We start from the raw sequence: 17,471 nt of genomic DNA, 5'->3' as shown, positions 1-17,471 counted from the left end.
TCTATGAACTCCGGACACCTGCAGGCACCTCACCCAAGTGACCTTCCTTCTAGACAGTAACAGTTAACATGCCATTCAATTATGGGGATGTCACTGTCAAGCCCAATTCTGTCCTCACCTGACACCCTTACATGAACACTCTACAGCATGGTCACTGGACAGCGGTCAGGAGTGAGAATTCTTTATGCAAACCTAAATATTAAACCTGGAAATGTACTTCAATCTGATTGCTTTTAAAGCCACATGACATTTCACCAGTTGCTGAGTTAAAAAAGGATTTTTTCCCCAGCCCAAGTTTAATATGCATTGACTTGAAGTTTTACCAGACAATTGAGGTTCCACTGATTTTGTGCTGTATCCTGATGGAAAGAGATCGAGTGCTCCCTGAAATCCTTCTTCACCTTCCACACATTTCTCGTAGATCAATGCTGGGTCTGGGCAGAAAAGATGATACTGAACATTAGGAAAAACAGAAGTGACAGCTTTCCCCACATAAAGGGAATTATTCGTTTTTGATCTAATTCCTTCATGGTGTCAAAAAAAAGTGTACCCTGATTTCTGTACAATTTTACTTTTTATTTCTTTTCCCTCCCATTCTTTGGATTCCGCCAACTTCCAAGGCAAACTGCTCCCAGGCCTTTGCATTGCAATTGGTTGCCTTGAGACGTACAGCAAGCCTGTTCCCTCTACTTTATCCCAGCAATGTGACTTAACTCCCAACCTCAGAAGGACACATCTACTACAACAGTTATGAATGTTCCCATCTGCACATCAGTCATCCTAGTGGTATCTGAGCAAGGCCAATTTATGGCAAAAATACAGAGAGTTTTGTTCTGCATGCCCACAGGAACTAGGCTGAGAGAGGAGACTTTAAACCCTTCAGTCTGGGATAGATTTGAAACCGGGTCCCAGGCCTAAGGTGACATTGCATAATCCAATCTCATAATTAGTATTAATAGTCTGAAATATAGTGTTTACTGGTATAATTCGTCTGATCTTGTTCTTCAATGGGGGAATGAAATCTTGCCTTTATTCAATTCTTCAGTTGCAAAAGTGCAATCTTACCTTTGACAGCTTCACCTTTAATTTTTTATCTATTGACATTAGGTGTCAGCCCTGTCTCAGTGGTAACATTCTCACCTCTGAGTCACTAGGTTGTGGGTTCAAGTGCCATTCCAGGGACTTGAGTACAAAATCTAGACCAACACTTGATGAGACGGTAAACTGAGGTCCCGTCTGCCCTGTCATGTGGATGTAGAAGATCCCATGGCACTCTTCGAAGAAGAGCACGGGAGTTCTCCCCAGTATCCTGGCCAATATTTATCCCTCAACCAACATCACTAAAAAAACAGATTATCTGGTCATTATCACATTGTTTGTGGAACCTTGTTGTGCACAAAATAGGCAAAACCCATCACAAACTCTTTATTTTACTGACACTACAATGATCAGTGCTTCTCTGAACCTTAATTCCTTGTAAGCTTCAAATATGCCTTCCTGCTTGCTTTTCCTACATCTCATTATGTTCAAATCAAAAACGGAGAATTAAAATGGCAAGCGACCGGAAGGTCAGGTTCACATTTGCGGACTGAGCGGAGGTGTTCAGCAAAGCGATCACCCAATCTGCGTTTGGTCTCGCCAGTGTAGAGGAGACCACATCATGAGCAGCGAATACAGTATACTTAATTGAAAGAAGTACAAGTAAATCGCTGTATCACCTAGAAAGAGTGTTTGGGGCCCTGGATGGTGGGAAGGTCCGCAAGGGGGGCCCTGACCTTCCGGTCGCCTGACATTTTAATTTTCCGTCCCACTCCCACCTCTCTGATCTCAACCTCCTACGCTGTTCCAATGAAACTCAAGGAATAGCACCTCATCTTTCGTTTAGGCACTTTACAACCTTCCAGACTCAACACTGATTTCAATAACTTCAGACCATAACCACTGCACCCATTTTCTCAGACAGCAGGTGCTGCTAATGGTTCTGCTGTTGCCATTTACAGCTCCTCTACACCCATCTTTTGTTTCTTTACTTGTCCATAACAACCCTTCTTGCCTTGCACCATCATCCCTTTTGTCATTTAATCACTCTTGCCCTTCACCCTATCACAGACCTTCCCTTTTGTTCTATCCTCCCCTCCCCTTCCTCCCCCTGCCTTTCCCTGGCTCTGTACTTGCTTAAAAACTGTTAAATCTTTCACTTCTTCCAATTCTGATGAAAGGTCATTGACCTGATACATTAACTCTGAGCAGGGGGATATGGAAGCTCAACGTGAAACTGTTGACCCTGGGAAACATTGAGGAACTGAAGAGGGATTACAAAGGTTGGAGAACCGTAAAGCCCCTCTGATTCCCCAGCGCACTGGTGGGAAGCCATCAAGGTGAACATCAAGAGGTTCTTCATCCTCAAAGGTGTTCAGAAGGCGAGAGAGAGGCAGAGGGAAACGTCCCGACTCCAGAAAAGCATGCAGAATCTTCTCCTGCTGCAGTCGATGGGGATCGATGTCGGGGAGGAACTCAGAGAGGTGAAGGACCAGCAAGCCTCGCTCTTTGCCTCGAGGCCTCCAAGATCATCTTCCGGTCCAGAGTCCGCTCCGTGGAGCAGGACGAGACTTGCTCGCGTTTCTTCTTCCAAAAGGTGCACAGAGAGAGCTCCGTGTTCAGCAGCCTGAAGGAAGAGGACGGCTCGGTCATGTCCTCGCAGCCCGACATACTGAGGATCTGCAAATCCTTTTATGCCGGACTGTACGACACGAAGCCCACAGACAGCGCGGCCTCCCAGTCCTTCTTGTCATCTATCACGGAGGTTCTAGACGACAGCAAGCGGGAGAGTCTAGATCACCCGCTAACTCTGGACGAAATGACAAAGGCCGTCCGTTCCTTCGAGAGGAGTAAGACTATCGGTGGAGTTGTACTCGACTCTGTGGGACTGGATAGGCCCAGACCTGCTGGAAGCGTACGGGGGTATACTCCTGGCAGGCAGCATGTCAGATTCCATGCGGAAAGGCATCATCACCCTCATCTACAAGCAGAAGGGGGAGAGGGAAGAAATCAAAAATCGGCAACCCATCTCACTACTTGACGTGGACTATAAAATTCTGTCCAAGGTCATCGCCAATCGGGTCAAGTCAGCCCTGGAGGTGGTGTTCCACCCCGATCAGACCTGCGCCTACCCGGCAGGAAGATCTCTGATAGCCTGGCGCTACTCAGGGATACGATTGCCTACGTACAGGACAGGGGGTGAACACCTGCCTGATCAGCCTGGACCAGGAGAAGGCCTTTGACAGAATATTCCACACATACAAGATGGACGTGCTCTCCAAAATGGGGTTTGGGGAGGGAATCCGCAATTGGATCCAACTGCTCTAAACTGACATCAGTAGCGCAGTTTCAATCAACGGGTGGGAATCAGATAGCTTTCTGATCAAATCTGGAGTCAGGCAGGGCTGTCCTCTCTCCTCCGTCTTGTTCGTGTGTTGCATCGAACCATTTGCAGAGTCCATCAGGAAGGATGCGGGCATAAGAGGGGTGACGATCCCAGGCAGCGGAGGGACTCAGGTCAAGGCCTCCCTGTACATGGACGACGTCGCCGTCTTTTGCTCGGATCAGCTGTCTGTCCGCAGTTTGATGAGCATCTGCGACCAGTTCGAACTGGCCTCGGGGGCCAGGGTAAATCGTACCAAGAGCGAGGTCATGTTCTTTGGGAACTGGACCCACCGATCCTTTGTCCCCTTCACCGTCAGGTCGGATTACCTGAAGGTGCTGGGGATCTGGTTCGGGGGGGCCGGGGCGTGCACCAAAAACTGGGAGGAGCGTATCTCCAAGGTGAAGCAGAAACTGGGACTATGGGATCGACGATACCTCTCGATCGTGGACAAGAACCTGGTCATCGGGTGCGAGGTGCTCTCGGTGTTGCTGTACGTGGCACAGGTCTGGCCCATACCTCGTTCCTGCGCCGCGACAGTCACCTGAGCTATCTTCCACTTTATCTGGAGATCAAAAATGGACCGTGTCCGCAGGGACACGATGTACAAATCTCCAGAGAGAGGGGGGAAAGGCGTGCCCAACATGGCCCTCATCCTGATGGCCACCTTTGTGTGCGGCTGCATCAAGCTGTGCGTAGACCCTCGGTACGCAAACACAAAGTGTCACTACGTGCTGAGGTTCTATCTGTCACCGGTGTTGAGAAGGATGGGCCTGGCCACGCTGCCACGGAACGCTCCGTCCTGTTAGACTGTTCCGCCCCACCTGTCCTTCGTTAAAAAGTTTGTGCAGAAAAACACCTTTGACCACAAGGCGATCAGCAAGTGGTCCGCACGTAACGTCCTCGAGACCCTGCGGGAAAATGAGATGATGGATCCTGTCCGTTGGTTCCCCGAGCAGGCTGCCAATGTCATTTGGCAGAGAACGCCTCATCGCCAGAGCTTTCAAACAAGCACCAAGACATAGCTTGGCTGGTGGTGAGATGGGCCCTTCCCGTCAGATCCTTCATGCACTCCCGGACTCTCAGCGCCACCGCGCGCTGTCCCAGAGGAGGCTGCTGTGGAGTCGAGACCGTCACCCATCTCCTTCTGGAATGTGCCTTTGCAAAGAAGGTCTGGAGAGAGATGCAGTGGTATCTGTCCAGGTTCGTCCTGAGCAGTTCCGTAACACAGGTTTCTGTGCTCTACGGGCTGTTCCCGGGGACGCACACCGAGACAGACATCAACTGCTGATGGAAGACCATCAACTCGGTGAAAGACACTCTTTGGTCTGCCCGAAACTTGCTGGTCTTCCAGTGCAAGGAGCTGTCCTCGACCGAGTGTTGCAGACTGGCACATTCCAAGGTCCAGGACCACATGCTCAGGGACGCACTGAAGCTGGGTGCGGCCGCCGAAAAGGCTCTGTGGGGAAAGGCAACCGTTTAGAGCCTTCCCGCCATTGTATACAGAGGGGCTGCAATCAGGGAAAAACCCCCTCGGGCAGAATGTAAAATTCAAATTGATGTAATGTACCTGTAAAGAATCTGTAACATACCTGTAATCAATAATCTGTATTGAGTGTAATGCAATGAGGCACCCAAGAGTGTCATGAACTGTAATTATGTACAATGTGTTCGTTGAACTGTACTTGATGTAACCTGCAAATTGTATAATCTGTACTGCGTACGTTTGGAATGTGATATGACAACTGTATTGTATTTCTGCAAATTTTATGAATAAAGTATATTTTTTGAAAAAAAAACTGTCTTTCTCCTCAGATGCTGCCTGACTTGCTGAGTATTTCCAGCATTTTCTGTTTTTATTTCAGATTTTCAGCATCTGCAGTATTTTGCTTTTGATAAAGCATGAAATCTCTATTTCAAACAGCTAGCTTTTCAGACATTAAGACACAAAAGCAATGAATCCAAATCCAATTATTTTACTACTCACGGTTACAAAGTTTTTTCAGTGAGGTAATCGAAGAGAGAGAGGAGACGCTCATCTTCCCACTGTGAGCTTGCTCCAGTTCTAATGCCGGTTTGGCTTGTTTTAAGAACAGCTTGTACAACTCTGACTGCAGAGAAGTGAGTCTAAAGAGAAGAGGAAGAAGTTTAATTAAAATTATGGAAGTGAATGACATGGGGGAGGAGAAGTGCAGATTCATCTAATTTTCTTATCCTTTTCTGCTGCAGATGGGTGGGGGGTTCAAAAGAAAGCAGGCTCCAGTGATAGAAGCATCTATCTGCTTAAGATGGGTGTAAATATATTCAACTGGACAACTGTAATTCAATTATAACTGCCCAGGTCATATTAGTCATATATTATTTGATTTAAAAAATGTCATGCAGAGCAAAACCAATAAGACTGCAGTAGTGATGAATGTGATCATTATTAAAGATGTGGAGATGCCGGTGATGGACTGGGGTTGACAATTGTAAACAATTTTACAACACCAAGTTATAGTCCAACAATTTTTATTTGAAATCTACAAGCTTTCGGAGGCTTCCTCCTTCGTCAGGTAAATGTACATTTACACATTTACCTGACGAAGGAGGAAGCCTCCGAAAGCTTGTAGATTTCAAATAAAAATTGTTGGACTATAACTTGGTGTTGTAAAATTGTTTACAATCATTATTAAAGACAGCAAAAGCTTCCTCTGTTAGCACATTAGTTGGATTTACAGAGCTGAGCTTCCCCAAATAATTTTTTATCTTCCCCTCCAACAGAAGTAATTCCCTGATACTCGGAATAGAAGTCATTGCACAGATTCTGATAAAATTGCACTGAAATGGCTGTGCTATTTTAGAGTGTATTAGTTCCTTCCACAGTGCTCACCATAAGATTGCTCCTGCTTATCGATAAAGAATAAGGATTGCATTATGCAGTCAGTCCTGATCATGTTCAATGGGAAGAACATAGGAACAGAATTAGGCCATTCAGATCCTCTAAACTGTTCCGCCATTCAATTAGATCATGGTGATCCATACCTCAACTCCACTTACCCACCTTTGTTCCATACCCCTTGATATCCTTAGCCAACAAAAATCTATCAATCTCAGTCTTGAAAATTTCAAATGTCCCAGCATCTACCGCTTTTTAGGGGGTAAGAGTTCCAGATTTTCACTACCCTTTGTGTGGAAAAGTGTTTCCTGATTTCTCTCCTAAATGGCCTAGCTCCAATTTTAAGATTGTGTCCTCTTGTTCTGGATTCCCCCATCAGAGGAAATAGTTTCTCTGTATCTACTCTATCACATCCTTTAATCATTTTACACCCCTTGATTAGATCACCCCTCAAACTTCTAAACTCAAGGGAATACAAGCCAAGTTTATGCAACCTGTACTCATAATTTCACCCTTTATATTCTGGTATCATTCTAGTGAATCTGCACTGCACCCCTTCCAAGGCCAATATATCTTTCCTGAGATTCAGTGGCCAAAACTACATGCAGGAGTCGTCGTCTAGTACCCCTGTGTATCACTACAGAATAAGGAGCACGTTACCCCTCTGCTCTCTATAGTGTTGACTTGTGTGTCAGTATAAAATAAGGAGTATATTACCCTGTGTCCTGGTTCAGACCTGCTGAGTCGAGATGAAGGACTTAAACTGAAACAAGGAGTAGGTCGACTGGCTTTTGCATTAAAGAATCTGGATTAGGCATAATATAACTAAACACATACAATATTAAATTAGTGATATTACCTGCAGCAGACAATCTGCTCAATCTTCACCGGCAAGTATTTGGAGAGAATATCTGATGTTCTTCGAATTAAACACCTGAAATGAGGATTTGTGGGGGGGCAATAAGTAAGATAGAACAAATCAGAAAGCGCATACCCAGGTGAAGGCACCATCTGTTAACCCAGGTTAAAAAAAGGAGTGAAAAAAGTCAGAAATAAATTGGATTTATAACTAAATGCATTCACAAATTTTTCGTCGGGATCCTTACTTCTGCTAGTTTTGGGGTGTTAATGATTACAGCACTTATCAATTGAGGCCATCACATATAAGCAACAAACAAGGAAGGAGTCTTTACCATGAAAAGTAAATATTGTAAGATGAAGTATACAAGTCACAGTTTGACATATTTTACATCCGTAAACTTGAGCACCTATCTCCCCTGCAACCTCTATCACTGAGAAAAACAAGAGCAGCAATGTCATGGGAACATCATCAACTCCAAGTTCCCCTTAAGGACACACAACATTCATATTTGGAAGCAAAATACTGCAGATGCTGGAAATCTGAAACAATAAACAAAAATGATGGAAATACTCAGCAAGTCAGGCAGCATCTATGGAGAAAGAAACAGAGTTAACATTTCAAGTCGATGATCATTCGTCAGAAATGGAAGAAGTTAAAGATTTAACAGTTTTTAAGCAAGTACAGACCCATCTTTTGTTTCCTAACCTGTCCCATTACCGCCCTCCTTGCCTTGCACCATCATCCCTTTTGTCATTTAATCACTCTTGCCCTCCACCCTATCACAGACTTTTTGTTCTTTCCTCCCCTCCCCACCCTCCTTCCATCCCCCCTTTTGCCTGGCTCTGTACTTGCTTAAAAACTGTTAAATCTTTCACTTCTTCCATTCTAACGAAAGATCATCGACCTGAAATGTTAACTCTGTTTCTTTCTCCACAGATGCTGCCTGACTTGCTGAATATTTCCAGAATTTTCTGTTTTTAATTCATATTTGGATATATATTGGCATTCCTTCATCGTCACTATGTCAAAATCCTGGAACTCCTTACACCATTGTGGGAGCACCATCACCAGAAGGACTGCAGCAATTCAAGGAGGAGGCCCACCACCTCCTTCTCAGAGCAACTAGGGATGGGCAATAAATGTGACCTTGCCAGTGTCACCCATGTCCCAAGAACAAATACAAAAAAAGATACAGGAGGTATTCCAGCATAATACCAGTAATTCTCTTGCCAAAGATTTATTTTCTTAAATACCTGTTCTCTTACCCATTCACAACGCTGATCAATTCTTTTAGTTTCTCCTCACCATGCTGTCTTTCATTCTCACTTGCATCTGCATCACGGCCCTTCAAGATGGGCAGTTCAAATCGCTTTTTAAATTCCTGTGCAGTCCCTTAAGAGAAGAAAGGTTTGAACAAATATGAATCTTCTGGAGAACTAAGTCCCAATAGCTACATGAAGTGAACCTTTAGGTACTAGATTATCTTTACAGCTTTTAATTCTCATCATGTTGAGCAGAAAGGAATTCAATTCAGAAACTGATATTTCATTTGTAGAGTGCAACCAACGACTAGTTATAGAAAGGACTCTGCAGTTATGGTAAATGTTTGCAATGGTCCAATTTTAACCAAAATAAGACTGTACAAATCATACAACTGAAACAAATACTTACCGAGTATTCCTGCATTAACAAAATGTACAAGGCTAAAGTACTCGAGCAGGTCATTCTGGATTGGAGTTCCAGAGATCAACACACGGCGCTTGGCATTTAGATTGTTCAGAGCCTGGTATGTCTGGTTCTCTGAATTCTTCAACCTGTGGCCCTGTGATTTAAATGAAACAGACCAGAGTACTTTAGAAAGCTTTCGCTTGCATAATTCTATTTATGTTTTAAAATATCATTTTTAATTTTAAAAACCTACAAAAATATGGAAGAAATTAAAATTTAACTTGTGGTAAAAGTGAAATGTTCCTTTCAAAGTTATACAATACACACTGCATGCACGCAGATACCAAATATATTTCACACAGGATCGTACATCACTCGTACAGCAGATATACACTATTTACAGAGGTACAGTACCCTTGAAGATCCTTAACCTCATCATGTAACCTCTCCTCAAATTTCTGTCATGGTGGTTACACATACATCATGCATAGAAGTCACACACAACCCACAGCATACCAGACCTAAATGAAACATTAGCTTTTGCTGCACACTACACTCGTACAGGAACCGATACTGAGGCATATGTCATAAGTGAATAATCAGCTTGTACACGGTGTGTTCCGAATCTGTAGGTAAGATGTAGAACTTAAGGAACATTGTGAATTAATGTTGTTGCTTATTAGGCAATCAGCCTAGAAAGGATGTGTCTAAAAGTGAAGTTATAGAGGCATACAATATTGTTGAGGGTACAGAAAAACTTAACCCAGAATATTACTTTAAAATAAACTGTAGGGTCAAACTACTAAGATGTAATTTTGGGACTGAGATCAGAAAATTCTAATTCACACAAAGAACGATCAGTGTGTGGAATAAACTTTAGATACAGTAGTGCAGGCAAATCATTTAAGAAACAATTTGATGCTACAAATGGGGGGACATTCATTAGGATCTCTCTGGATGGATGAATTAAAGTGGGCCAAATAGCCTTCCCCCATCTAAAATTATCTTGTAATCTTGTGAATTGAGTAGATATGCTATCATGTATACACGTTGCGACAGTTAATATAAGCAAAATATGAAGCAAATGAAAGTTGGTCAAGCACTAAATATACCCTAATTGGTCAGATTTCACACAGAATGGCAGTGTGGTTCAATTGCAGCATAACATGAAGACTGAACTAAGTTACATGGCATTCTACCTCATCACAGATGACCAAACCAACAGCACCCCTGCAAAGCACTTCAGCGTGTAGCCGGAATGTCTCATAAGAAATTATGAGAATTGGAGTTGGAATCCGCAACCCATGCTGGCTCATGAACGTGGCTGTGCAGGGAGGAAAAAGATGAATATGAAATAAATCATACAGTCAGGATATGGGTTTCTACTTAAAGCAGCAAGTTACAATGGAGGCCTATCAAGTTTGAGCATTCTCAAACAATAAAGTTTATCAGTAAAATAATTTTCTGCAGTATGATACGATGTACTTAAAACTTTTTATAATCGCTGTCAATTGTAAACTTTAGCTTGTCCAAAACTCTGCTGCCTGTGTCCTATCCCACACCAAGCCCCATCACCTTGCTGACCTACATTGGCTCCCAGTTCCTCAGCACCTCAAATTTAACATTGTCATCTGGTATTTAAACCATTTCATGGCTTCACTCCTTACCATCTCTGTGATCTCCTCCAGCCTGGAACCCCCACTCTGAACTCTACTTTCCTCTGACCAATGAATAGTGCCATGGGATCTTTTACGTCCACCTGAGAGGGCAGACGGTGCCTCAGTTCACGTCTCATCCAAAAGATGGCAACTCCAACAGTGGAGCACTCCCCATTACTGCACTGAAGTGTCAGCCTAGGTTATGTGCTCAAGTCTCCAGAGTGGGACTTGAACCCACAACCTTCTGACTCAGAGGTGAGAGTGCTACCACTGAACCAAGGCTGACATGTAGAAAAGAGAGAGAAATGTGCCCAAGATCAGTCTCCAAACAGACTGAACCCACTAACACTTAGAATAAGGAATGCATTCATAGAGGAATATAAAATTCACTCCTGTTTTTGCAAAATTAAACTAGAGAAACCTTGTAAATAGGATTAGAAGAATAAAAAATATTTTAAATTACAATTAATTGTATGTGTTCCTGCACTATTGCCAAGCCTGCTTCACATCAGTCCAAATTTGCAGCATAGTCAGCAGCCACCAAGCAGAGTCCATTTTTTCCAACCATCCTTGGCTTCTAGCCAAAAAGCTGCTAAGTGAAGTTACTGTTCACAAGATGGGGTCTTCTTCACCCAAACCTACAGCCCATTTGATCTCATCTTTCCAGAGTACTATCCTCTCATTAGTTTTTAAAAACATATCCACCTTGACATGCAGATAGGACCTTGATTTAACACCTCATCTGAAAGACGGCAACCCCTCAGTACCGTACTTGAATATCAACTGAGATTATGTGCTCAAGTCCTGGTGTGGGGTTTGAACCCAAAACCATCTGACAAGCTGAGCCAATCTGACAAACAACTGTCTTACAAATTTTTAATAAATTTACCTACCCAATTTCTTGTCAATCTCTGCCTTAGTTCCTCCATCAATAGCCAGTGGTTGTAACCTTCCTGCCAGCCACTTCTCCACCTCATTATACCAGTTTTTCACCAAACTGGATGGAGTCACTACAATGACTTTCTCAATCTCTGGCTTGGCATCTGGGCTTTGTCGCAAGAGGGTCCACATCAGGGAAATGCACTGCAAAGTCTTCCCCAATCCCATCTCGTCTGCCATAATACAGCCACAGCCATCCACAATACGCCGGCCTGTCACACAGTCCCACATAAACTTCACACCCTGAAAGAGAGACATGTATTGAACTACTACTTCAAACTAGGCAGAGGCAGCAAATTACTTTTGGGACCTCAAGGGGAAAGTCACAGATTTATATTCATGATTTTAAACAGATCCCATGTTGTCTGATGGAAGACACTCAGTGGACGCCAGGTCCTTCCTCTACAGGTAGTGGGGAGGGAAAATATAAAGTGTCATCCCTATTCTACTCAGGTGCACCTATTATTAGCCAGGTCACAAACTGCATAGGCAGAGATTTAGGAGCAGGTTGCCCACTGACCATTATTGTTACAGAGTAATATTCAGATTTAAAAGGGTGAGTTTCTCCTGAGATGTTTTCTTTCCTCCTGCCCCCATCTGTCGTCTCTCCGTGCCACAAATCTTCTGCAGCTGAGAGGATGGATTGGGCACATACTCTCAGATCACTGCCACGTTATAGCCAGATGTTAGGACATACCCAAGATCTGCCTTAATCAGGTCCTTCAATTTTTCTTCTCTCTGCAGGGAAGCAACTCCCTGTAGTGACATAGCCGAGATTAGTAACTCACAGTGTGGAGAAGCTGCAGGCACAAGCCCAGATTCATGCCAGTGTGTAGCATTTCAAAACACTGTGACACCTCAACATTCAACTTCCCTTGCCCCTGCCCCAACACATCAAGATAAATCTACTTCATGCTAGCTACATATTATTTGAGGGTTTGCCCATTTTTTAAGCAGTGCAATAATTATGTTGAAGTGCATCACGATACATCAACAAAGCATATTCTCAGCCACAAATGACATTAACAGCTTTACACCGAAAATGTTCCTGAACCCACCTCTCTCTGATGTGGTCTTAAGACCGAGGACAAGAAAGGATCCACCACCACATGTACTGGAAGCTTCTCTCTAAGGGAAGAGGAAAATTTAAACAACAGATTGATGCAAATTATGTTGATTCTTCTTGACATTAACAGGCTACCGCCTGGCTTTACTACTTATTTACCCGACTCTCATCACATTTTTCATTTTATGTTTTATGAGAACATTTTTTATTTTTTTCCTAATTTTCTTGATTTTTGGTGTTTAAAATGTGCAGTAAAGAAGGCTCTGTGAGGCAATTTCAGTCCTTGTACTGCCCCAATATCCAGATTTTTTCACTGCACTAATCATTTTCAAATTGTTTTGCCAGTTCTGTCTGATCAGGTTTAATTTTCTTATATTTAGATTCCTCTCTTTCCATTCTCATTTATTTAAAAATCAGTAATCATTTTAAGTCAGATGATCATAGGTATAATCCCAATGTGCTGACCTGAAGTTTCCCTGCTTTCATTCTCATACTGTAAAAGCCAATTATGAAGAAAGTCAATCATTTAGTAAAATTTACACTCATTTCAAAAGGAGGGCATTTTAATCTGGCCAGTGGTGTTGGGTTCAGTTATATTTTTGGGTCTTTTATATTATTCTTACTCTACAAGTTTCAGTCTCCATATTTTACCCTGTTTTCAAAAGTGAGTCTGAGATTCTTACGTCTTTTAGAGCACGAACCTTGATATCTCTGTAAGCTTTTGTTAATGAACAGAACAACCTTCTGTTAATTATTTTAGCTACTGAAATTAAAATGTGCTTCCATAGGATCACGTTCACGTTCACATCTTCAATAAGCAATAGAGCATCACAACACCAGACCTCATTTTAAGTTTAAGCAAACACAAGACGAACAAGCATATAAAAAAGTGATAATATACATATTTGTTATATATATTTATAGTAGAAATCCTTCTACTTGGCTCTTTGAAAGGGAAGTAATGAAAAGTTAGAATCTAAAATGCTAGGCTGCTCTTTTATAGATAACTTTTATAAACACTGAGCTGTTCTATTTCTGAGCACTGCAGGAGCTGTGGTGGTCTAAATGACATCTTTTGGAAGTTGGAAACTGACTGTCAGATTTGAACAGCTGCAGCTCCATAAATAACCAGGAAGACCATTGGCATGACTTCTTAGATGTGAATAGTCTACCACCTTTGAAAATAAATGGCTGTCAGACGCATGAGTGAACAAATCATACCGGCTGAGTTTAATTGAAAGTAGCTTGGTTCCTTCTTCAAGCTTTGCAGACAACCAATGAAATTTGCAATATTTGTATTGAGTGAAACTTGGGCTAAGAATCTAACTGTAGCTACATTTTTTTAAAAACTCCTTAGGACTAGTGCCTGAATTAAACAGGACAGCAACTCAGTCAAAACTAGACAAAAAAATATCTATTTTTATCACAGATTTCACCAATTTTATCAGCAACCTGGAGAATACAGCATTCTTATTTGGGGAAAGAGAGGAAATGGTCTCTCCAAACTGTACTGTACTGATTAATGCAAGACAAATTATAATCCTGAGGTCTGGTATGCTGGAACAGTTCCATGCTGTGACCAACAGTCACCAGCAGCTTCTAGGAATCTGTTATGCGCTAGTACTCCAAAATCATCCAGCTGGATGCGCCCTCCAATCTTATGCTTGTACTGCCACCATAGTACAATCAGTCAGATCAGATATTTTGATTGACTAAGCAGATTCTATTTAACAGATTCCCATAAGACAAAATGAGGAAAACAGATAAAGTTATCATGGATTTACAACAACTTGAATATATATATATATATATATATATATACTATATTTAGTAAAACATCCCAACAATCATCACAGGAGCATTATCGAACAAAATTTGACACCGAACCGCATAAGGAGATATTAGGACAGGTGACAAAAAGCATGGTCAAAGAGGTAGGTTTTATGGAGCATCTTAAAGGAGGAGAGAGAGGTAGAAGCAGAGAGGTTTAGGGAGGGAATGCCAGAGCTTAGGGCCCAGGCAGCTGAAGGCATGGCCGCCAATGGTGCAGCAATGAAAATCAGGGATGCACAAGAGGCCAGAATTGAAGGAGCACAGACATCTCGGAGGGTTGCAGGGCTGGAGGAGGTTACAGATATAGGGAGGGGCAAGGCCATGGAAGGATTTGAAAACAAGGATGAGAATTTTAAAATCAAGGCTTTGCCAGACTGGGAGCCAATGTAGGTCAGTGAGCACAGGGGTTATGGGTGAACGGGACGTGGTGCGAGTTAGGATACGGCAGCAGAATTTTGGATGAGCTCAAGTTTACGGAGGGTTCAAGGTGGGAGGCTGGCCAGGACTGCATTGGAATAGTTGATCTATATAACTTGGTACAAACATTTAAGTGCAAGCTAACAATGTTATTGGACATGGCTACACCCCATAAATCCTTTGATAAAGAAGAATTGATATTTATTACTCACTTGTCAGCTTTTAGTTGGTCGTGTGCACTCAAAGGTGGAGGTTCGTAGAGTACCAAAGCACCATCTTCATACGGATCATGGAGTGATCGCCTGGCTCCTGCACGCTTAATTCCCAGTGCCTTCAGTCCAAGGGAACCTAAGTAGGACATGCGTGCAAGAGATAGTTATTCACAAATATTTCACACAACATTGATGTGGAATAGGCCGTGCAGGTCTTGTCTCGTTTGCTCCTTTATCAAAGACAAGTGGTGCCCAAAGCAGATTCAGTCTCCAGACTGATAAAGGTTCTTTGCTCTGAATTGCACCCAATATAAAATTAGCCTCGAGCTAGGTTTCACGCTGTGAACAATTCTGGAAGCATTGAAGTCTCGGTGATTACCAGAAATGTAGTGGCGTCCACTCCTTAATAATGAACTTTAAAAAATACTACTAGCATTAGTATTCACCTTATTATGTCAAGGTGTCGCATGTTAAATTACTTTTGGAGTGGAGTGATCATTGCATATACAAACACTGCAGCCGTTCTATGCTAACAACATTCCACAAGCAGTAATTAAATGGATGTCCAGTTGTTTGTTGAGAAAGAAATGTTGGCCAGAACACTGCTCTTCTTTGAATAGTGCTGTGGGATCTTTAACATAAAAAAGATGGAGCCTCAGTTTAATATCTTATCCAAACGTTAGCCCCTCTGACAATATAGCAATCCTTCATTAATGTATTGGAGTGTCAGCTTAATTTATGAGCTCAAACCCACAGTATTTTGATCCATAGGCACAAGTGTTAGCCAATCTAGCACACATTTATTTGGTTGCATGTGATGGATACCCAAACATTGCATGCGTGTATGCATTGGAAAATTAAAAAATATACTTATGCATATACCCAGAGAGGGCAACTCCACTCAGATTCCCATGCAGAGCCCAGGTTAAGACTGAACATATGCAATGGTGCATATCATCCATGGCTTCTGAACAGGTCCCACACTTTGATTATTAAATTTCCCTTTGCTATGGCATTTTAGTAAGCAAACACACAAAATACATAAATCATAGTCTGTTACAGCACATAAAGAAGCCATCAAGTATGTGCATGCGTTCTTCTCCATGAGCCGCCCTGTACAATTCCACTGTCTGCTCACTCCCCCGTCCCTGTTTAATATTCCTCTTTATCAAGCAACTAACTAATTCTACAGACTCTGCTTCAACAAGTTTGTGGCAGAAATTTCCACATTGTAACCACCACCTGTGTAAAAAAAAATTTTTTCTAACCTTCCCTTTAATTTTTCTTGCGATTAACAAACTTATGCCCCTTCATTAAATGTCACAACATGTGAAAAGAGTCTATCACTATTATCTTATCATAACCCTAAAAACCTGTCAGGTTGCCCCCTCCCCCAACCTTCTCAATAATAAAAAAAACCTTAGCTTCTGAAGTCTCTCTTCATAACTGTAACTCCTCACCCCTGGTAACATCCTCATGAATCTAAGCTTCACCTTTTTTGTTGCTTTCATATCCTTCCTACAATGAGCTACCCCACATTCCACACAATACTCCAACTGTGACCTAAAATGTTGTACAAGTTCAAACATTACCTCCTTGCTTTTGTATTGCATGCTTCTAAATAAAAACTAAGATTCTGTTTGCCTTCTGGTGCCCCATATACTGGCACTTTTAATGACCTGTATTATGTACACACCAAAGTCCCTCTGCTCCTCTTAAAACCTCCCATTTAAGGTAGATTCCATTTACATATTCTTATTGAAGGAAGACTAATTTTCTGGATTTTGAAGACAGATATCCCAATACCCATTCTCCAGTCCTCTGCCAAAATGTTCCTTTCCAAAGAATTTTGGAAAATTATAGTCCTCGCCTCGGCCATTGCTTCCCCCAGGATCCCTGGACGTAAACTGTCCAGCTGAGGTCCATGGTTCTGAACCATACAACTCCTACAACCCAGCCTCCATCACATGCTCAAAGAACACAAAAGCACTGTGGGGCTGCTGTGATATAATCAGGCAACTCCCAGAAGTCATTGCACGACTCCAGGTCCTGGACTTCTTTGCAGACTCCTTCACTCCCATTCAACCTGCAGCAGCTTAAGCTGCACACTTCTCTGCTCCTTCCCAGCCGTAAACCTGATATAGTTATCTCCCGCTCCCAAGCCTGCACTCCCAATTTATAGGCCCTGCTCAATCCACTCTTGCTCCCACATAAGAATAGATTCTTCCACTCTTTCCTGATATGAGGCACTCTCCCGTTTTCCTCAGTCCAGATACACTCACTCCTTCAATTTCAGGCCTCCCTATTCCTGCCTTAGTGGCACTCCTTGCTTGGACCCCACTACATACCAGACTTCATCATTCATTTACTCTCACTCCCTCTCTCTCTTTTCTTCCCCCCACCCCCAATCTGCCCCCCAGACACAGGCATGCCTCAAACTTCAATGCTCACTCCTTTCCCTCCTTTTATAAATATATGAACATAACAATTGCTTTAATAAAAATCTCAAATGTAATC

General features: G+C 42.6%; 1 protein-coding gene across 1 annotated transcript in view; it reads right to left on the bottom strand.

Annotated features, from left to right (window-relative positions):
- The window catches only part of rad54l (RAD54 like), a 33,841-nt gene that overhangs the window by 10,619 nt on the left and 5,751 nt on the right, over positions 1 to 17,471 (bottom strand). Inside the window, exons 5-13 of the mRNA XM_067989672.1 lie at positions 14,955 to 15,090; positions 12,485 to 12,554; positions 11,381 to 11,669; positions 10,029 to 10,153; positions 8,833 to 8,983; positions 8,427 to 8,553; positions 7,159 to 7,233; positions 5,409 to 5,548; positions 324 to 434 (exon numbers count right to left, since the gene is read on the bottom strand). Coding sequence (XP_067845773.1) covers positions 324 to 434; positions 5,409 to 5,548; positions 7,159 to 7,233; positions 8,427 to 8,553; positions 8,833 to 8,983; positions 10,029 to 10,153; positions 11,381 to 11,669; positions 12,485 to 12,554; positions 14,955 to 15,090 — 1,224 coding nt within the window. The remainder of the gene's footprint in view (positions 1 to 323; positions 435 to 5,408; positions 5,549 to 7,158; positions 7,234 to 8,426; positions 8,554 to 8,832; positions 8,984 to 10,028; positions 10,154 to 11,380; positions 11,670 to 12,484; positions 12,555 to 14,954; positions 15,091 to 17,471) is intronic.

This window comes from Heptranchias perlo, chromosome 9 (genome assembly GCF_035084215.1).
Source record: "Heptranchias perlo isolate sHepPer1 chromosome 9, sHepPer1.hap1, whole genome shotgun sequence".
Lineage (NCBI taxonomy): Eukaryota > Metazoa > Chordata > Chondrichthyes > Hexanchiformes > Hexanchidae > Heptranchias > Heptranchias perlo.
The sequence above is the reverse complement of the archived record's forward strand: the minus strand, read 5'-3'. Positions and strand labels throughout refer to the sequence as shown.